Source organism: Heliangelus exortis, chromosome 7 (assembly GCF_036169615.1).
Source record: "Heliangelus exortis chromosome 7, bHelExo1.hap1, whole genome shotgun sequence".
Taxonomy (NCBI): domain Eukaryota; kingdom Metazoa; phylum Chordata; class Aves; order Apodiformes; family Trochilidae; genus Heliangelus; species Heliangelus exortis.
Window position 1 is genome coordinate 22239740 of NC_092428.1, and position 22396 is coordinate 22262135.

The 22396-nt window shown below is 37.9% G+C and overlaps 1 protein-coding gene across 2 annotated transcripts in view; it reads right to left on the reverse strand.

Moving 5' to 3' along the window:
* The window catches only part of SH2D4B (SH2 domain containing 4B), a 56420-nt gene that overhangs the window by 15712 nt on the left and 18312 nt on the right, over nucleotides 1–22396 (reverse strand). For both annotated transcript variants that reach the window (XR_011726841.1, XM_071749297.1), the window contains 3 exons: nucleotides 17716–17860; nucleotides 9069–9279; nucleotides 8029–8156 (listed from right to left, as the gene is read on the reverse strand). Coding sequence is in view for 1 of the 2 variants with exons in the window: in XM_071749297.1 (XP_071605398.1) it covers nucleotides 8029–8156; nucleotides 9069–9279; nucleotides 17716–17860 (484 nt within the window). In the remaining variant the exon portion in view is untranslated. The remainder of the gene's footprint in view (nucleotides 1–8028; nucleotides 8157–9068; nucleotides 9280–17715; nucleotides 17861–22396) is intronic.

A 22396-nucleotide genomic window follows, 5' to 3' on the forward strand; every position in this document is an offset into this window, starting at 1 on the left:
CAAAGCTCATCCATTTGTCTCATATGACAGAAGTGTAATTTCTTCATTACAAAACCAAAATATGTTTAAGAATATCTTCAACACATAGCTAAGTTTTTCCCAATTTTGGTGAAGCTCAACACTTCAAATTGGGACTTTAAAACTGAGCTTACTGTCTTTGAGAGGGCTGATATATTTTAGTTGGGTGCAATCACAAATACAGATTACAGCTTCAGGCAAACAGGAAATATACCCTAATCCTACATAGAAAAGAACTTAAAAATAAATGAGATGTACTGAATAAAAGCACATTTTAAGATCATTGAAGGACAGTGATCATGCTAGTGGTATAAAAAGGAAGACAATGGGATTTGCTTTACCACAGCAGATGTCACTGATACTTCTGTGGATCCAGTTTTCTGTATGATGCATCTATGCAGCAGAAATAATATTAACTACACACTTAAATTACTTTCCATAAAGGAAATTAATTTGGATTTCTATTTAAAACAACCAAGCTTCACACTTATTACTGTGAAGCAGAGAAATCAGATTTTATCTATTAGAAAGGACTAGTAGATACTCAAAATCTTTTGCATGTAAACTGAAGAGAAAATCTCTCCATATCCATGCTTAGTAAGTTTTATGCAAAAGTCAGAGTTCTGTGAACAAACATCCTGAATAGTGTCATACAAAATGGACAGTTGTCTGGGAAAGTTTTGTAATTCTGCTGGATACCAACAAAGAGGTGATCATGCTTTTGAGCATCAGAGATGTTCAGAGTCTTCCTGGCATATTGTTAGTTTAAATGGCTTTATTTTAGGCTAGTATTGATTTCTCATTCAGTACACTGGGTATGAATTATGAATACAACTTCATTAATTTTGTGGTCTCACTGTAAGAGCCTTTGCCCAATGAATGGACACTGAAATGTCTAGAAGTTAATTGTGTGACATGGTAGTAAACAAAATATCACATTACAGCCTCTGACAAGCTACTAATTGGCTAGAGTTGCTAATGTTTTCCACTGGTCTTTTTATATTGATACTGATGACTACTGAAGCACCTATGCTCTTTAATTTGCTCTTTATCTGAATACAGAGAAGCTAGAGTTTGATTCTTCATTGCATCCAGCAAGATTCATTAAACCTCTAGTTCAACCTCCACCTCCATAAGGAACAAGAAATTACTTTTTGATTATGGGGTCAATTATACATCAGCCTCAGGAAGGCATCCAAGGCTTATTCAGGTTGATAAGGACCAGAGTGGCATCACTAGGGTGCAGTAAGATCCAGCTTCTCTCTTCCTGTGTTATGTTTCCTTCTATTTCATGAGATGGCTGAGGGTTGCTTTATGCTCCCAGAATGTAAATATTAATCTCAGAAAGAACCTAGACTATTGTTACAAAATCTGGTCCACAGTTTATGGCCAGTTTGACACGATGTCATGGATACACTGTGTAGGTATCAGCTGATAATGGCATTTACACGGCACAAATTGCTCTGCAATCACCAAAACAATTTATGAGTGTAAGGTATAAAAACTTTTCAGGAGGCTTTATTGATAACATTTTTGACTGTGAATTAGAAGAAAGGCAGTTGAATGTATTCTCAGATTGGTTTCCAATAATAACCACCTCCCTTGGTTATTAACAAAAAAAACCTGCCACACTCAAAAGTAACCAAACAACCTTTCTCCCTTTTTATAATGAAATTAATAGATTCAAAAAGTAGGAAATTTTTACATGCATACAAGTACATGCATGTGCCCATGATGGTCTTCAAAAGCACATAAAGCTTACCTAGAACACTGAAATCTCAACTGCTGAAGAAGCTGTCAAGATGTGTTTCCATAAACCTAAATGACAGCTGTAACAGTAAAGCAGGGCTCACTTAGTAGAGGGAGAAAAATAAGAGCCACAGTTAACATTGAGCCCTGGATTTCATATTTTACAGCTGATGTTGCAGCAGATAAATTTACTGTCTGCTTTGCTGTTCATGCTTTTTTCATGGGTGAAGGAAAATGTTACTGCCTCAGAAATATTCCAGTTGTGTAAGGCTTAAGGATGCATCCATTTCTGGGGTACATTATCAGTCAAATCTGAAATCTATTGACATTTGTGAGACTCTTCCAGGTGACATTACTGAGATTAGAAGCAGTCTTTCTATAGGTTTTTTTTAATGAAGTAATCATTAGAACTGTTATTGCTAGGAGGGATACAAATTTAAATCTTGTGATATCTGGAGTATTTTACCATATTCAAATGAAAATAGCAGTTCCAGACAGATTTCTACAAAGCAGTTTGATTGTGGCATTTTCTGTAGGCCCTTCAGAAACTATAATTCTTTATCCATCTCAAAGAAAAATAAATCTAAGGATAATATTGATAATTAATTTTTCTTCTCTCACACTTGGCTAAATTGGGGAATTTTAAGCTAACTTTGTTAATTACAGTGCTTTAAATTACAGCTGCTGTTTGTAACATTCTTGCATATTGATTTGCTGTTCCTCAGGGGGAAGTTACCTTTAATCACTCAATAAAGTGAACCAGACACTGAAGCACTGTTGAAAGTCAAATGAGAGCAACTTTGGGATAGGAAAAACTTCCTGCCTAACGAGCAGCAGCATAACAACAACATGCTGCTCTTACACTGATCCAGTTCCAGACATCCTCTGGGGTTTGTCCCAGTTCTCAGTTAAGCCACTAAAAACCAGTGACTAAATAGCCTTATTTCCTACCAGCACTGGAATTAAGGTGAGATAGCAGCTATGCTCAAACTCTCAGCAGAATAATCTGAATTAGGAGCTTTAAGCTACTACTAGTAAGCAGAAATGGCTTCAATTATATATTTTTTTAGGTTGTAGAAGACCTTTAAGACCAAATCCAACCATTAACCTAACACTTCACCACTAAAGTATGTCCCTAAGCACTACATCTACATGTCTTTTTAATACCTTCAGTGATGGTGACACAACCACTGTCCCTGAGCAGCCTGTTCCAGTGATTGACAACCCTTTCAGTGAAGAAATTTTTCCTAATATCCAATCTAAATCTCCCCTGGGGCAACTTAAGGCCATTTCCTCTTGTCCTATCACTTGTTACTTGGGAGAAGAGAACAACCCCCACCTTAATACATCCTCCTTTCAGGTAGTTGTAAAGGCTGAGAAGATTCCCCTTAAGCCTCCTTTTCTACACATTAAGCAACCCCAGATTCCTCACCTGCTCCTTGTGAGACTTGTTCTCTAGATTAACTCAGGAACCAACTTATCTGAGGTCCTGGAAAAGTTCCATGCAGAAGCAAACAGAATTTTTAAACTTCATTTCTAATACAAAGTCTAGAGTTAAAAGTCCTTAATTTGTGCTGAATTTCATCAATGGAATTATTCCAGTTTACAAGATAAGAGGATATGGACACAGACAGCAAGTGTGCAGAACCATTTGTTGCCACCACCATCTTAGCTCTCAAAGCTTTGCTCCCCACCCTGTCAACACTCACACAGTTAAGCAAGAAAATAGGAGAGAGAGCTCTGATCCATGACAAATGAACAATTCCTTTCTTGAATCTTGGGCTGAAATAGCTATAAATATTTCCAGCCAGCTCATTTCAAGTACAAAGGGTTCTTCTTATCAAGCATACTGGAATTAATTTACAGTAGCCACATGCACCCATGGAAAACCCAGGCTGTGTTTAATTGTGTGAAGCAGTGATTGCAGAATGTTCCATAGGTTTATATATAATTTAGATCTGTGTCCTCCATTATGGAAATAAGAATTATCGTGTATTATATTACAGGTGCCAGTGTTGGACAGCTAGATCCAGTTAGAGCCAATGCTCATGTGTACTTATCTGCATAGCTCTTCTGGAGTTTTACCTCCCCAAAAAGATGCCTCACTGTGTGATTTCATGGTCCCATTCACTAAAAGGCCAAGAGAAGAAGGAAGAGCCGACCCTTCTGAAATCCAAGAGGGAAGGAAATGAGTTATCATTCCCTTAATTTTTGAAGAGAAAGGCCAAATTTGTTTCCCACACCCCACCTCAGCCTGCCTCCATGCTAGCATCACACATGGGGAAGTTGCAGACACAGGTGAGTTGCCTATGAGGTCCCAGAAATCTCTTCCCTTTGTTTTCATCCTCCTCCTGCTGTTTGTCTCCTGTGGTGAAAGCAGTTTAAGTGTCACAGTCTGCTCCTAACTGGGTGAACTGGAATTTAGCTAAACCAGCAACATAATTTTGTGCAGTCACTTGCCTTTTCCTCCTGTGTGACTACACACCATCCCTGCTGATACCCTGTTTGAGGGAGTTGTGTTCCTTTAGCAGGAAAAAACCATTGTTTCAAAGGAGCTGTTGAATTAATAACTTGCAGCCTTTCCCTTGAGGCTGGATCAATAGGACTGCAGTTTCAGTACTTTAAGGAGCCAGACAGAAGGACCAGTGAGGTGGCCATGTGCTGAGAAACCAGTAAAAGTTTTCTGAATGTGGGTATGCAAGTATTTTCTTTGCTTTAAGAAAATACTGCATATAAAAGAATAAAAATAACTTAGTCTAACATAAGCTGAAAAAATATGAACCGTAAAGCCTGCAAAACAGAAAGCCTGTAATTCTAATTATGCAGGCAAAAGAACAAGAGTTGGAGGCATGGCTGATAAACAGATATGGACTTACAATAAGTAGGATATCAGCAATTCTTCCAAACCTTAAAGGGTACCACACAGGATACCAGTGGTAGGGTGTCCACTAAGCACCCTAGTGGGGTTGGACTAGAGGGGGTGATCAGGAAACATCCAGATACAGCATTTAAAGATACACAATGTGAGCTGAATGTCTTGTGCTGGTAGCAACTGACCACCTAATCTAAATGCACCTTGTACATGGATAAACTAACCAATTAGCACATATACAGCTGGCACTGAAAGGAAAAAGCATGATGCAGCATGTATGGAACAGACTACAATATATGTAAAAGGTATTAAAAAATGGTATAAATGGAACACTTCAGGACATGCTCTGGTGGGCATGGTAGTTTCCTCTTGGTTGACCATTAGACTCTGTGATCCTAGAGATTTTTTCCAATTGTGACAATTCTGTGATTCTGTAATTTCTTTCACTCTTAGCAGGAACAACCTTTGTAGATGTAAGGGCTTTGTACTTGAACCCGACATTCCTTACTCTCTTTAAAATGGGTCAGTTTTAAGCCTTCATATATGATTTCTTCCAAATAACACTTGTTTTTTAAAAATGATTCTTCATTTCCAAACAGTAATGGCAGAACTTTGCATTCAGGAACACCTCTCCTTTTCATTCTGTGTAATGTGATACAGAAATCCTGCTGAAGGAGCTGCAGTAACAGAGAAAGGTACTCACACACAGTCCAGTTTAATTAGGAGACAGAACTGTAATGTAAAATTACAGGCAAATACATCAAGGTACCATGACAGCTTACTAAATGAGATGATAATTTCTCACTATGTTATGCTCTAACAGTAGCACACAGAGAAGAAAATCTTAGTGTTTTAAATTAAGGGGCCAGAAAGTCTTGCTAATGTAAAGAAATTCCATAGAAAAATATTTTTTAAATAAAAGATTAGTAAATTCACCTGGAAGTAAACTCTATGAAACTGCTGGTGCATATTCCTCACAAATGCAAAGAATTGTCTGGGACAAAAGAACTTTAAAGGACTTGTTGTTTTGGTTTTTTTTTAATCTTTGTCTGGGCATGAACCCATGATCATGGATCCATGATGCTTCATCAGACTTGTTTCCCCTTTGTGGTCACATGCTCTTTATTATCTCTCATTTTTATTGTCTGCAATATCTGTTCAGAAAAATTGCTGCCTTCTATCTTTAGAACATGCCCAATCTTTAGAATATAGCTTCCAGTTAAAAAGCAGTCAAGAAGGACAATGTATTGTAAAAGAGCAAGATAGTTCATTTCACATAAGCAATTAGCCTATTTACATTAATTATTCAATTGCCTCATTCTACTATTTCCCTGCTGTTCTTTTGTGCTTCCTTTCTCCTTGCAGCACGTTACAGCTCACATTACTTCACTTTGATACTTTGCTCCCTTCCAAGGGAAGCCATGAGTATAAAATATTTATTTTGTTTGCTAATAACCTGTCTGTGTAAACACTTTATAACTGTAGTGGCACTAGAAAAACAATTCCAAAGCCTTCAAAAGAACTGACAGACTGAAACAATCATTATGACCCAAGTGGAATGACTTAGAATATGAAGGATCATCTTATTTCCAGAAAACAGCAGCACATCTCTCATTTCTTAAGGAAGAAGCCGAGAACCAAATTAGAGCTGATGAACATTTGAATTTTGTTTTATGGGTCTGACTTGAGACATCCATAATCAAGTACCAGAATCTACCATAGTATCGAAACACTTAACTCCAAATCCTATACTATATTTGAAAAAAATTATCAGAACATTCAGTAGGTGTTTGATATGAATATGTTATGGAAATATAAGAGAGTGTTCCATCTCACAGCAAGTCAACAGATGATGGTGGATCTAATATGTACAAATCCACTCCTATAGAGATTATATGTAAGCCAGCAAAGACAAAGTGGTTTGTCTAGTGCCCCAGTAAAACATCTGTGTAGATTAAAGTCATTACTGCTTTCTAATTATTTCAAATTAAAGCACAATTACAGTAATATTACTATTTGAAGGCCACGGTGCAAAACCAGAGTGAGCCTATCATCAGTCTTTCAAATTATTTTGGAAATGATTTTGAAAACGACTTTGTAGCCAGACCAGTCTCATTCAGTGTTTAGCAACCTCTTTATATAATAAGCAGAGGGCTCTCATTCATCCTCTGTAACCACTGTGATATGAATATCATTCATGTTTCTGTCTGAATTCAGCAGTGATGAAAAGCACACAACTAAGCAGCCTTGGAAACTAATGTGCTCTGTTTGACCGCAGAACAGGGACACCAAAGGTGACAGCAGCACAGGCCTTCCCACTCAGGCCTAAGAGTGTGTTGCAATCCATTTTCCAACATAGGGTTACATGATGAGAGTCTCATTTTATGTCCAGACTTGTTCTGTATCTGTTTGTCCTGCCAAGACTCCCAGCAAAGGTAACACTCATCCATAACAATGGTTTTGGAGAAATCCACAGAGATTAGCAATGATGATTAATACTAAATGACTGTGGCATTACTTGTTTCACACAAAATCAGCCAGCTGGCAATAACTATCAGCCTGTGTCAACCTGAGTGTGTACCTGCAGCAGTCACAGGCCACAGAGTCTACAGATGCTAAAACTGCTGAGCACAACTGTGTCAGCTTGCTCTTTCTGAGAATGGGCTGGCAGAACAGAGAACAGTGAAGGCTCCCTTTTTAGATAAAGAAAGTAAGACCCAGTTACTTCTAAATCCATCACCTCAGAAGTCTTTTTTTAATCTTTCCCAGACAATTGTTCAAAACACATTTTGATATTCTGTAACTCCTTCTTAATCTCATGCTTCCCTTCCATTTACTTGCATAGATTAGAGACCCAGAGTTGTCTTCCAAATTTGGCCAAGGTAACAGGTACACTGCAACTGAAAACTTATGATTTTGTTTGTTTGTTTTTATGATAAGAGGCAGAAGTTCTCTAATTCTACTGCAGATGTTCTCCAGTCACAGGATGGTTTAGATGGCAAGCTTTGCAAAGAGCTATTTTTCAGATGTGTCTTTCAAGGCCTCTGGAAGGCACTGTAAAAGCTTTCACATCAACAACAATTCTAGAAGGGGAAAAAAAAATCCCCTTATACTATACTCACTATCCACCAGAGAGATCCCTTTTTTATCATGGATAAATAACATGAACAGTCATAAAACATTGGTCTTAGCTATAGCAGGGGAAACATTTAGAGGTCAGCCCCCTTGTTTTAGGAGGCACTGGGCTTCACAACACCAGGAGACGTCCCTTTTTGGGGGTGAACGCCACCATGATTTATTACCTGAGTGTATGGTTAAAGATCTATTATATCAGAGGTCAGTGTCTTAAAATATATCAGTGTCACTGATATATTATATCAGTGTCTTACCATGAAACCATTGAGCAATCCTGTTGGTGTTCCTCTCAAAGCCAGCACGTCTTGGGATCTGCTCTTCTTTGAACCAGCGGATGATGACGTCTCGGGAGAAGGGTCTGGAAGGACGCTCCCAGACATTACTGCATTGAAATTGTGGAATCACAGAAAGGAACCAGACAATTAGCAGTGAATGAGAGCAAGGAACAATATAAATATCAACCCCTTTTTACAGATTTTTTCCAGCTTTTTTTCAGGGCATTAAAAAAAAAAAAAGATTGTATCTAGCACCACCAAATTGTATAGTAAGTCATCTCCCCTCAGGAGCTCAGAATTTCAGGTCAAAGCTACAGTCTGTCCTTTTCAAAATCTGCCACTCTTACTACTGTTTTACTACTTTGATTTGAACAAGACTCCAAGTAATTTGGAAAACTAATGAGAGAATTCCTTTGATGACTGTTTTGATGGTAACTTTAATGATCCTGCTTCTCTCTGAGAGTACAATCCTGATTCCTCCTCAAACTGGGAGTTTTGGAGAAAGAGTAGAGTGACTATTTGATTTTCTGCCACCTACTCTGAAATTCGTAGAGCTCCCAAAATAGTAAGATGAAAGATTAAAAACACCAAAGATGCTTTATTTTGCCTAAGAAAAATCCTTACACTTGATTTTGCCTAATAAAAATCCTTAAGCCTCCTGAAATTTCGGAGTATGACAGTTCTCTCTAAAGTGTTTCAAAGAGCTGCTAAGCAGCAGGCAGTTTTAGGCCTGAGGCTTAAGATTTATCTAAGAATTTGCCTGTTTGACTCCTCCATATGGAAGTTTGCATACCAATCTAATACTGACTTTTGAAGGACCCATCTCTCTCTGTGGGATAATAAATGGCGCTTAGTTTACACAAACTATTTAAATTTTTTAAAACATTCCTTCTCTGGTCACAGTGCCAAAGCAAGACTGAGAATTTCCAGCCACTTGAAGAGGAGCTTGTTGACATGGTGGGGACCGGAGAGCGATTTAACAAGAAAACTGTTTCAAAGGCACTCAAGTACAAACCAACCTGGCTGCTGCTGGGACAGACAGCAAAGGACTTGCACTATTGTTGTTCAGTTTCATCTCCTGATCTTTACTCAGGCTCGTCCCCTGGAAAAAATTACTCAGGCCAGCCACTCTCCCCTTCTGGATGGCACGCAAGGATTGCCGCCGGTATTCATCCCGGGCCCTGCGGGCTTTGTGGCTCCTCTCCTCATCCGCAGCTTTGGAGCGGCGCACTGGGGGGAAGGGATGAGAAGGGTGGGGAGAGGAAAATTTAGGTATAAACAGCCATGTGCCCTTTTTCTTACTGTCTTTATTCCTTCCACGACCTGATCTTAAGAGCATTTGAATTCCCACACACTATCCAAGAGGTGGCTGGCGGGATGATTTCCCTGATGCTTCAGATACTGGGTCACCCCTAGGAAGCAGCATGCCAGGGTTGAGCTATCACTGATCTGATCTCTACTGGCAATAAACAGATCCTCTACATACTGTGATTACACCTGACACTTACTTTTGGCTGTAAAAAGACATCTTTTCCACTGGCAGTGCCCCAAGTTTTATGTTTCAAGAAAGAATGTTAACTATTGTTTCAAATGAAACCTCTGTTTAACAGAATTCTTTGCAACTGTGTACAGCCTACAACTATAGCCCAAATTGCAGGAGCTCCTCCAAAAATTTCATATTATAAAAGCTAGTATGTAGTTTGTACTTCATTTTATTAAAGTTCCTTTCCTTCTGAAAGGCATGTGCTGTCTTTGTTACAGTACTAAAAATAACAGAGGTCTCCACCTTGAAACTTGCAGTCTAAAAATGGTCTCAGTAAAAACAGAGACATTAATTACCATGGGAAAGGGCATGCTGATGCTATGGATTGGGCTGTCTCACACTTGAGTCTCTGAAATTGCATATGAATAATGGAAGCCTCTACTGGAAGATTTAATACACACCTACCAATGGCACTGAGCAGAGAGTCAGATATTTCCATAATCTCAAATAAGACTTCTACTCCGGCCATTGCAGGCCAGGCATCTTTCTCTAAAGCTTCATTTTAAAAGTAATGTACTAACAAAGCTGTCTTCAAAATGGTATAAGTTAAATTCACCAAGAATTACAGTGTAAATATTCATCATCTATCAGCTCTTTTCTGGTGCCTCAAGCCTCATTTTGATGGTTGGCTTTTTTGGGGGTTTTTTCGAGACACAAATAACTTCTGGCAGGCAAATTATTACAGTGCAAAACAAACCTTCAACACCCAGTGAAGGAAATACTAAAGAGGCAGACTGTAGCCTCCAGTAGCAATTACCAATCCTGCCATAACTATCCTGGCTTAGATCATACCTAATTTATAATATGTGCACACTATTCCTTGTTCCACTGTGACTGTATCTGTGACTAGGGATCCAGGATACAATACAGACAGCTGCATTTCATTAGGCTGTTTGCATGCCTCTAGTTTACATTCCTGATTTAAAGCAAGCAGAAGTATAAAAATGGATTTGTTCAAATGAATGAAACAAAACAAATTCCTCTGGGCAAAAGAGGGAAAGAGAAAAGACATTATTATTCTTGATGTTGTTGTTGTTGTTATTATCAGTGGTAGAAAGATATATAGGACTAAAAGCTCATCACAAAAGGATAATAAATGACTCATAGATGATTCATATGTGTACAACTGGCAGGATAACAGTTTTACTTAAATACATACTCTGTTTCACAGAATCACAGGACTGCCAGGGTTGGAAAAGATCTCTAAGATCACTGTGTCAAGCCACCAACCAAAAAAACCCCAAAAAACAAAATAAAACAAAAAAACCACAAACAAAACAAAACAAAACAAAAACCTCAAAACCCAAAGCAAAACAAAAAATGTCCCACTAGACCACATCCTGAAGTGCCTCATCTACATGATGTTTGAATACCTCCAGGGACAGTGACTCCACCACCTCCCTGGGTAGTCTGTTCCAGAACCTGAATACTCTCAGTATAGAAATTCTTCCTGATATCTAGACCAGACCTCCCCTGCTGTAGCTTCAGGCCATTTCCTTTAGTCCTATTGTTATTTATTTGAGAGATGAGACCAACACCAACCTCCCTACAACCTCCTTTCAGGTAGTTGTAGAGAGCAATAAGGTCTCCCCTCAGCCTCCTCTTCTCCAAACTAAACATATGACCTGTTCTCTCTCTACTGTGTTTCACATAAACACAGTAAAAAAATCTGTACAGCACAGAAAAAATGAGTAACAGGTTTTACTATTTATCTTGCAGGTCATTATTTCTAAGGACAGATTATTTTTAAGGATAGATAATGTCATCTAAAGATGCCACTTCAATGGCTCAAGTATATTAGTTACAAAATTTCTATGATTTATCCTTTCTAAAGCCACTCAGCAATGTATGTTTTAAATGTAGATTTTGTGTTTGCAACAACACAAGAGACAACAAAAAAGATGCAGCTTGGTAGGATTTTAGAAATCAGTCATTGTTTGTCACAATCACAGTGTAAAGATGGAGGGCAAACTGCTTGGAGCTTTCTAGGACTCTTTCCTACTGCTGTACAGGCTGCCTGGTAATGAAAAAGGCAAGGTATCTTCATGCCCTACTCTTTTTAACAGATATTCCTACTATATTTTTGCTGGCTAATAAATCTATACCATCAAAACCTCATGACCTGCCTTAGATTTTCCCAGGCGATGGAATTTTAATATTTCTTAACACAAAACAAAGGGGAGCAGTAGCATATTTGCAACTGTCAAATACCAACATTCATAAAACTTCCTGAATGTATGCATGACATGCAGCCTTCCCCATCTATACATATATTTGTATGTGTTTACATATATGTATGTAACCATGCACGTGTATCTGTGTCTGAATATCTGTCGTAACAGGGAAGGCTGAATGCCACAGATGCCTAAAAACATATATGTAATTTATATACACATTATATAGGCATTTCATCCACATTATAAAGATTTTTTATTGACATTTCCCAACTGAGGCACCTGAATAATTGTATAACTGACCATAGGAGCACACAGGGTCACCTAATCCATTTTTTTTTTTTTCTCTCATTACTGGAGTTCTAATTTTCTCCCTATCCCATTCCTTATCCTTATTCCCAGAAACCTCTCTCTGTCCTTGCCTTCCTCTATCTTTAGCAGCTGTCTAGTACAGCTTCTACTGTGGATCTCTGTGTGTTTTCCCAAGTTTCTTTTAAAACTGACTGGTCAAGGAACTTTGTGTCAAGTAAATAATCAAAGTCATTGGCATCAGTAACTGGCTTTGGTGACTGGAAATAGTATTGTGGATACAGATTCATCCAGTCAGGAATCAACAAAAAAAGATTTCCACTACATTCCAGAAAAGACAGAATCATAGAATCATCAAGGCTGGAAAGAACCTTTCAAGTCCAATCAGAAGTCCTACACCATCATAACCACTGAAGCATCTCCCATTTTTTGAACACCCCCAGGGATGGTGACTCCACCATCTCTCTGGGCAAGCTGTTCCAACACTTCCCCCCATTAGGAAATTCTTCCTAATATCCAATCTGATTATGTGTGCCACACAAATTGTTCTTCCCATACCAAGACATCCAGCAAATTTATCCATCTTGAGAAAGTCACTCAAAGTCTGAAGGTAAATCTGGACATATTTCCATAACAGGTTTTTCTTACAATAGAGTTTAGTGAATATTCATATGTCTCTCTTTGACTCTGAACCATCTCACTAGAAATAAGAACTTGATGTCTGGATCAAGTCTAGTATAAACATTTTAAGATCAAAGAAGCCACAAATTCAGCTTACTTGTATATCAGGAGACATCACAGGCTTTTTACACAACAAAAAAGCAAATGTAGTCAGGACTTCTAGTACTGTCTTAAGTAGGAACAGATTACTTTCCTTGACTCTCTGTCCTTTACAGTAAATGTACTTCTGGCTTGATCACTGTGCAAAGCATTAAATTTCAAAGTCAATATTTTCAGTAGAGAGATTAGATATTTAAATGTCTTCCATCCTTAAAATCTCCGAATCATCACCACAGGTCCACATATCTAGCACCAAGAATCACTACAAAAAAATAATTATATTTTCTTCATCTTCCTTTTCTATTACAGACTAGTGCCAGGACTGACAAGAGTGGGGAATGAGAAATTTGATTGATTACTCAAAATCACAGGAAATCTACAGTTTCTGACAGGTTCTGTCAGTCAATCTCCACCACCAGCTTTCTCTTTAGATGTTGGTGATAGTAACACAACAAGTACATCCTCCTTCAGTGCTTGTAACATAAAGCACACTTCTGCCCTGATACCAGAAGTGGTGTAGAAATATCTGAAGTACCCTAGAAATATGTCAGGTGCCAATATGATTGTAGTTGCAGTAGAGCAGGCCAAAAATGTGTTACCAAACCCTCAGGAAAACTGGTAAAACCATCAACCCTGAAGCCTGTGCTGTCATTATTATACTGTTATAGCTGCTAGAAATAGTTTTAAGTCAGCTTGGACAAGTCTACATGGCCTGCAGTGATCATCCTCAAACAGCAAAGCAGCCACAAAACCTTTGTATGCAATAAATCTCAGGATCCTATAGGTCTTGGTCTTAATTTGCCTCACTTTCCTTCAACAGTTTACAAGAATCTTATTTCTCTATGCTAAACTAAGTTGTCTTTTGAGTGAAAATGCAAGATTACCTTTTCTGTTTGCACTTAGGAGTGAGAAATCCCTTTGAGCAGTCCTGGCAAAGTTCTAATAGCAAGCTTTGATACAGATGAGGATTAAGCCATGCTGTGCTGCAGCTGAATTTGACCACATGATAAATGAAAGACTGACAACTCTCCATTTTGTATCATGTATTTTGTGCTTTTGAAGAGCTGTAAGTTACAGTCAGAGCTATGCAAAAGCAGAGGGGAAAAAAAGGGCTACGAATATGCATTCTCATTTTTTAATTATTTTGTTTCAGCTTCACCCTTGTTTATAATCCTTGGAAGCTTGTTTATGAGCAATTCAAAATAACAGCTTAACAGATAAAACTCAGTCTTCAAATTTTGTGAGTGCACATACAAAGCACACAATGCTTTTCCCTTTCCTAACTGGAAAATAACTTCCTACAAATACTCTGCAATAGAGCTCCAGTTCAGCAATCTTCTTATTTGAAATCATGTGAATAATTACATCCCTATTCAACAACAAACTCTAAGATATACTGAAGTTTAGTGAGCACATACTTAAGGTTGAGCACTTGCTTAGTTAATGCATAGCTGAGCTGGAGACCACTTACTTTAAAATTAAACATTTTATCAAATGCTCCTGCCAGTGCACTCACTCAACTTGAATTTCTGTGGAAGATAAGTACCAAAATAGAGTCTTTGAATAAGTCTTTTCCACTATTCATCATCTCCTTTGCCAGCCAATATACTTGGCTCCACATATTAACCCACAACTGCCCTCTAAAATATCCAAACATACATCTAGTCTATGAAATCAAAGTGTCTAATTGCTCTTGCAATGTAACTTTTTCCTTTTAGTACTGATTCCTCAAGTTACATTTCTCATTTAGTATATTAAAAAGCATGAAAATAATGTCTTTCAATTAACATGGCTGTTCTGTGGGCTTTGATTGGTACCTGGCACAATCAGGCAAACAACAGAAGCAAACCAAACAAGAGGAACTAATATTAACAGCACTTCACTCATTACCTTGACAATAAACAGCTGAGGGATAGCATGATGAGGAGAGATGAATCCTCATCACATTCTAAATTCCACCTACTAAATAAATTAGCAGTGTCATCAATCTCACTGCTACATTTGCTCTCACACTGGGTGCTCCAGCACTGCTGTTCCTCTTCAGTACTGACTGCCCCAGCCCTCCAGTGGAATATCAAGGGCTGATTTCAAGGGGGTAAGACACAAAAGGTCTTGTTCCTCATGGACAATATGGTTTCCATTGCAGGGGGCTGGAGACAAAAGATGTTAATAACACACCTGCTTCTAATTCTGTCATGCACTCATGCATTTATTTATTGCTTGTTTGGTTAGAAAAGATGGCAGGTGGATAGTTTTGCCTAACTGGGCTAAATTGCCTCGCAGAGTCCCAAAGGAATATTTGGACAAAAAAAAGAAAGGATTGCCATAAAAAGAAAAAAAAAATTCTGAAGCTGAAATAAAAGGTGGAAGATCTGGTAACTCTGTGTGAACAGTTCATTCCATAGCAATTTCTGATGTTCCCACTTCCAAATATTCATTACTGCCAGTCTGCTGGAGGTTCCAGCTTCTGCAGCAAAGTTAAGGAAAGGGAAGATATGAACATTCCTCAGGAGGCTCAGTGCAAGGTCTGATGGCACAGTCTAAACCAGGCAGGAACTTGTTGCAGTAAGGCACTAAACACTGCATCTTCACATCCTAAATTGTCACAGCCCTTTGCTAATGGAACCCAGTCCTAAATCCGCAAAGAAACTGGGATAAATTGAGATGCTGAGATTTAAGAGGGCAAACAAGGATGTGACACACTGGTCATTAGCCTGCAGATACTTCCATGCTAAATCAGTTACTGATAACAGCATAAACTGGCAGCACAGAATTTATGGCAGGCTGCAAAACCCAGCTGTGGTACCACCAGCTAGAAGGTGCTCAGCTTTTGTCTTGCCATGCCAGCAGTATTTTTGGTGCCCAGCCTACATAGCCTGAAATTACCTGAGCTGCAATCAGTGACCCTTTTGGGCACAGGTAGACAGATCTGTAGGCATTGAGGCATACAAATTGGAGGTGACAGTGTTTCTTCAGCACATACAGAATACTCCAAAGTTTATACAAGAAAAAACACTGGTGATAGATTAGTAGATTATATCCATCAGCATATGAGTCAAAAGTGTTTTGACAGACCAAGAATGTCAGTACAGAAATCATGGTCAAAATTTTTTGTAGCTTGTTACCTTCCTCTTTGCCTTTTTCCATATCTCCTCTGTTGCATTTCTGGTATCTGACTCTCACAACCAGCACTCCTTGAGAAAACTGAGACAAAAACTAGAAACCCCAGTTACCTCTTTAACACAATGGTAAGAAAAGGATAGCTGGTTTAGTAGTGCTCATATTATTTTGTTTTATTGACAATTTCAGTGTGAAGATAAGCTGGATTTACTTTTTTTTTTTTTTTTTTATAACATGATTGCCAATGCATTTTCTTTCCTTATCTACCATCAAAGAACTCCTAAATTACACAATACCATGCTGTATGCTAGGCTGCCAGCTGATGTCTATTAATAATGCCTCATTTTCTACAAAATGAAAGGACCATTTTTACTCCAACTCATTCTGCTCTTCAACACCCAAAATACAGAAGGCTACAGTTTTCCTTCCCAAACAAACACACACACCTGGATTTACATAATTCTCCAGGAAATAATTACCTTCTCTTTACTGACAGTGTAATATCCAGAGGTTTTATCGATCAAAAATGAGCACAGCCTTCTATGAGCTTGGAAAATTGTACCAGTGTATCTTATACATATTTAATTTGTGTTGTAGAGAATGATTCACTATCACATCAATCCCAGGTAATAGGACTTCAGTAATTAGTCTCCAGGAACTCCTGAACTGATGACTAAAACCATAAAATAAACTCGTTGCATATATTGAAACATTTCTTTTACTTCTGTCAGGAAATAAGTAACACTACAGTAATATTTTTTCCTACTTCATGAGGTATTTCATGCAACACAAATTGACTCTGAGCTCCCCAAAACTCCATATTTAATAAAATCATACTTGGTTAAACTATTTGTTATATATAATTAGTAAAGTAAACCCATGTGAGCTAAAACTTCCCCAAAATTACATTTCCTTTTTCTGTAATCAAATTAGCTTAGATATGGTAAATATAAAATATTCTTCTCCAAACAAAAATGCACAGTTCTTACTACAAGCAAATTTCCTACTTCCAAATACAATAGACACCACATGGAGTAGGCATACATTTTATTTACAATATCCTATTAAGTCTTATTTGCATGGACCTTTACTTATCATATGTATATATATACCTATATATTTACATATATATAATAATACTATATTTGTTATGTTCCTTACAGTCTTTTAAAAACCAGTAAAGTATTTTTAAATTAATCACAAGAATGATATTAATAAGAATTTCAGGGTAGCTAAAGGAAGAGCACCTCCACAGAGTGAGATCATTATCATAAAGATTTTTTTCAGGGCAACAATCTAAGTATTATTTACTGTAAATTTTTGAAATTAAGATATTCAGTGCTGGCATAATAGCTTAACCCCATCACCATATGAAAGCAATTAAAATACAGATTAAGACAGATTTTACCTTTTCAGAAATAGCTGAGGACATGCTGCTGAACTAACTGTGTCCAGAATTATTACACTAAGCCAAAATTGTTAATTAATTACATTAGACAAAAAAATAATCAGTCATTGTACACAAAAAATTATTTATAATGCATTGACCCAGATTCTTATTCAGAAAGTGGGAAATGTTAAACTCACAGTAACTTCTGTTTGTAAGGTCAAGCTGGTAATTTCCTGCAAAATAATACAGCATTTTGCACTGTTCTAGGTAGAAGAGGCTTTCAGCAACATTGTATTTCCTTTTATTTGGTTTAAGAAATACATTAATCCTGTGAAGGTAAGTTTACTCACACTGTTCTTCCCACTCCTGGTCATCATCACTGTGTTGATTGTGCTGCTGAGCTTGCTTGAGGCTCAGGTACAATTCTTTTGCTCGGATTTCTTCCTGCTGCCTTATTTGTTCTTCACCCCTTTGTCTTTCCTCTTCTTCTCTTTTCTAGGCAAAATGAAGTAAAACAGAGGTGACTAAAGAGGAATAATGTGCCAAAAGTTAGGATACAGCTTCAGTTGCTCCCACCCACAGAGCAGCAATGCTACCTTGGACAAATCACTATCCTAAAACTTATTTATATTATTAGTCAAATAATTCAAATTCTTATTAAGACAATGTTTTTATTTAATTATATAATGAAACCATCACTATACCCCATTTTGGGTAACAAATTTATGGATAATAATTTTATTATAAGCCACTGAGTAAAATCACCCTAGTTAGTAAAATCAACCTAGTTACCAAAACTAACCTAAGGGTAAGGGAAGCCCAGAGTAGATTGTGAGTTGTTGCAAAATGTTAATCCTGTCAGATTTCCAGGGTGAAGCAACTGACATCCTGTTCAATAAAATCTGGTGAAACTCTTCATTTTACATTAGGAGGCTCTAGGGGAGATTTTTCTGTCTGTCTTAAATAACATTTGTTTATTAAAGCTCAGAAGTAGGATTGCTTGGGGTCTTTGCATTTTCCTAACTTTGCTCTCTTTTGTTGGGATTTTAATGTTTCACTGCAATGGTACCAGCAGTAGTTGAGCACAGGAAAAATTAAAAACAAGCAAACCAACCCCATGATTACTTTAAACTGGGAAAACAATTTTCTCTGATGCACCAACACATTCTATCAATCAGCTAAGCTGAGACATTTGAGCAAATGTTTAGCTACAGACTTTGTACTGGTAATTTGTTTCTACTTCAGACATGATATGCTATAAAGTCTGAAAATTATGTTCAGATGGGATTGCTCCTGCTCTCAAAGGGGAATCAGATCTTCCTTTTATTATCATATCTCTGCAGTGTGAACTTTGGGGAAAGGCATGTTAATAAAAAAAAAAAAAAGTTCCACCACAGCAGGATTCACAGAATGACCAAAACAATCCATGGTCCATTTTAATAAGGATTACAAATATGAGAGAGATTTTTAAAATATTGGGTAGTCAGCCAACTGACATGGCTCTAAGTGCTTTTAGCCAGTGACAATTCAAAATGACTAAAAAGAAGTAAGCAATTTAGCACTGACAAGCAACACCATCTAGAACAAATAGAACAATAGAAATAGAACAAATAGAACAAATGGAAATCTCCACTCCTGGAAAGAACTGAACCACTCTTTCATTTCCCTAATTAGTATAAATGAACATTTCTCCATTTAGGAGAGTGAAGCTCCACCAGTTTATACCAGCAGAGGATCTGTCTTCTTGATGATACAGCAAATCAAAAGGCCTGCACTTGTTCAGAGAAAAACAGTTCCATAATACCCATGAATAACAATAAATTAGGCTGTTCTTATTATTTCTGAGAAATAAAGCCCAGTACTCTTCTTCAATCAATTTTTTATATTTTAATGCCAGTAACTTTGAGTATTTCTAACATCATCTTCCAATTGTTATCTCCTGAGTCCTAAAAAGATTAGTTGAGTGGACAGCTCATTAGTTTTGAAAAGTCAATGCTTTTAGAAAGCACTGATTTCAATGCCCAGTATCATCTTCTTCGTAATAATAATAATAATTTTAAATAAATTATCTCTTTATATACCCCCAATAGACTGAGGGATTCCATATTTCGGTTGCTAGTAAATGGCCTCATTCTCTACTTGGAAAAAAGCAGGCAATCAGCTATTCTTTATTCTTAAGAAGAAAATATTTATGCACTTAGATTCACTACCTAAAAAAATCCAATACATCTAGGTTATCTTTCAGGAAGATGGACAGAGACAGGGCTAGTCCTGGGTTATCAAAATGTTTTCTATTCAATACCTTAAACCACAACACAAACTTAACACGGGGAAAAAGAAAAAAAAATCTCACAGCAGTTTCCCTGAATCGGAAAAGAGTTTTGTCAGAAGATTGTTGTTTGTTTGTTTGCTTTTTTAAATTGTCGAAGTATTTTTAATAAAGAGATGAACGTGTCTAAAAAAAAAAAATAAAAAAAAAATCAGAGTTCTGGTAGAGTTTGAATTCTTAATGGAACACAGAAATGCCTCCTAAGAAAATTCTACCCTTTTTTGTGTGTGTGAGAAGGAGATTTAAGTCAAAGGAGAAACAATGATGACAAAAACCTCAATGCTAGCGCTTGATTCTGAATTCACAAAACTTTTCCATACTATTTTCCTTTTTAAAGGAAACAAATTTTAAATTGTGTTTATTCAAATAAGCACATGGATGTACGTGCAAGTATATTCTGCATCTCCTTCAAGATGTGTGAGGAGAAACAACCCTAGCTATTATGACACAGGAAAGAAAATTCATCCTTTTTTCCAAGTATAAGTAAAAATACGTGTTTTTATTTTAAATGAACAACAATTGATCTTTTCACATTTACTGCACTGGGAGAAAAGAGCAACAGGTTTACCTGCTTTCCCCAGTCCTGCACATCAAAGCATGAAGTGAAGAGCTATAAACATCACATTACATTAAGATCTATAAGAACATTAAGATCTATAAACATCACCTTCTGCCCCACAGCTGAGAGGGGTTATACTGTGTGCTGTGATCCTCACAGCTCTTCCAGAATAATTAGGAATGTTAGAATTCAGTACATAGTTGCAAATTGCCAAAAACCAGCAACCTGCTGCAACAAATCCCCCTGGCAACTCAACAGACAGCAGTATTCCTCTCCAGCTTTAACTCCACTGGAGAATTTGAACATGCTAAATGATCTTATCCAGCCTCTGGCAGTTCTGCATTGAGTGCCTCACAATGTTTGATAGACTTCCTATAGCCACTTCTAAATAATATTTAATATTAGCTGTGGTAGGCTTCTGGTGTTTCAGTCCAACGCAGGTGAGAGGAGAATATTTTTTTTTTTTTCTTTTTTTTGGTGCAGAAAGATATAAGATTTAACATGTGCTGAGGAAAAGCCAAAATGCAGCAATTTAATTTTTTTATTACGGAAACCTGAGCTGGCTGCCATGGCTCTTGGGGTGTCTCTGGGGAGCCTGGTGGGATGCAGGGCAGCTGAACAGTTGCCATCCTGCTCAGGGCAAAACTCACAAGACGTATTTTTTACAGCATTTCTCTCCAAAGCAAAGGATGCCTGAGATTCCCTCAGTGCTTCAGGCTGGCAGGGTGTCTTTGGCAGCCCTGTGAGCTGCAGCTGGTCAGCTGCATTACAGCTGCTCTGAAGCTCCTGAGACCCCTGAACCAGGCACTGAAGCTGCCTGCCACAGAGCTGAGAGCACAGCTCCTCCTCAGATCTGAGCCCTTAGGACTCCCTGCTCTGAAGAAGGGGGGGAAGCTGGCAATCCTGGGGACCTGGCTCCAGGACAGCCTGTTCTCAGCAAGGCTGACACAGCAGGCTGAATTCAGGGATCAGCATTCTCCACAGACCCACCTGACAGTTTCCAACAGAGCTGTGAGTATTAGCAGAGGGTAAGTCCAGCTCCTTCCTAACCTTTTTCTGAGAAAATTCACCTGAAAAAGGGAAGGGTTTGCAGAGACACCATTCTCTCTGCTACCAGTTTCTCCAAAGGAACCTTTCCTCACTTCACTGTGCATGCATTTGCACAGAGATAAGCATAAGAAATGCAGTCATGCTTTATGCAGTAGTAGCTATGTGCCAGCCATGGATATGCTCCAGGGCATGCTATTCACATGTGGCTCTTATAAGGAGGTAGCAACACACCCTTGTTCACAAAATCCCCTTTTTAAATGAGATGGAAAACAAAGTTTTGGGCAATTTCTAATTGTGAGAGATCGGAGACTTATTGCATGTGCTGGGGCAGCTTGGGTAAGTTGCCACAGATCCAGTGACAATACACTAAAAATTTGTGTCTGGATCTTAGAGACTCTCTACAGCTTGTATTCCTGATATGTAAACTATTCCCATTAGCAGCACAGATTTTCCCATTTAACCACAGAAAATTTCAGAGCTTTACGAGTTTTTAGGAGTGGATCAGCATTATTACTGATGCTGCTAAGGAAAAGATGTTTCTTTAAAAATAGTACCACAGAAAACCCTGAAGACCTAATTCCCAGCAGAAACTAACAGCTGTCTCACTTCCAACATTGGTAGAGACAACTGCAAAGAAAGGACAAATTTCTGAGCTGTGGTCACACCATATTAAGCATTACTGAATTATTGTAGCTGTGATTGAATGGAGCCAACTGGGGCATTTTCAGAATGAACTGAGTGCCCAACCCCAGCAAGAAGCTATTGTCATATTCCTGGATTCTAATAAGTGTTCAGAATAAGAGTTCAGTGGTTTCTTGACACAGCAAAGCACAGAGCTGAATGTACAACTTATTTGCACTTTGAGGTAACAGACCCTCTCAAATACTCAATGTTTACTTGGAGACAAGAATTTTTTTCAGATCAGGACAGAATGTGCTCTGCTGTGTCTGAAGAGGCCCCCAGAGCTGCAAGTGGTGATGGTGGCATTTAATTGTGTTCCTGATCTCTACACCTGGCATCAAGTGTCAGAAGAATCAGATCCACAGCATTTTTGGGCACAGTAAAGCATTCAGATGTTTTGAAAGCCCAACCA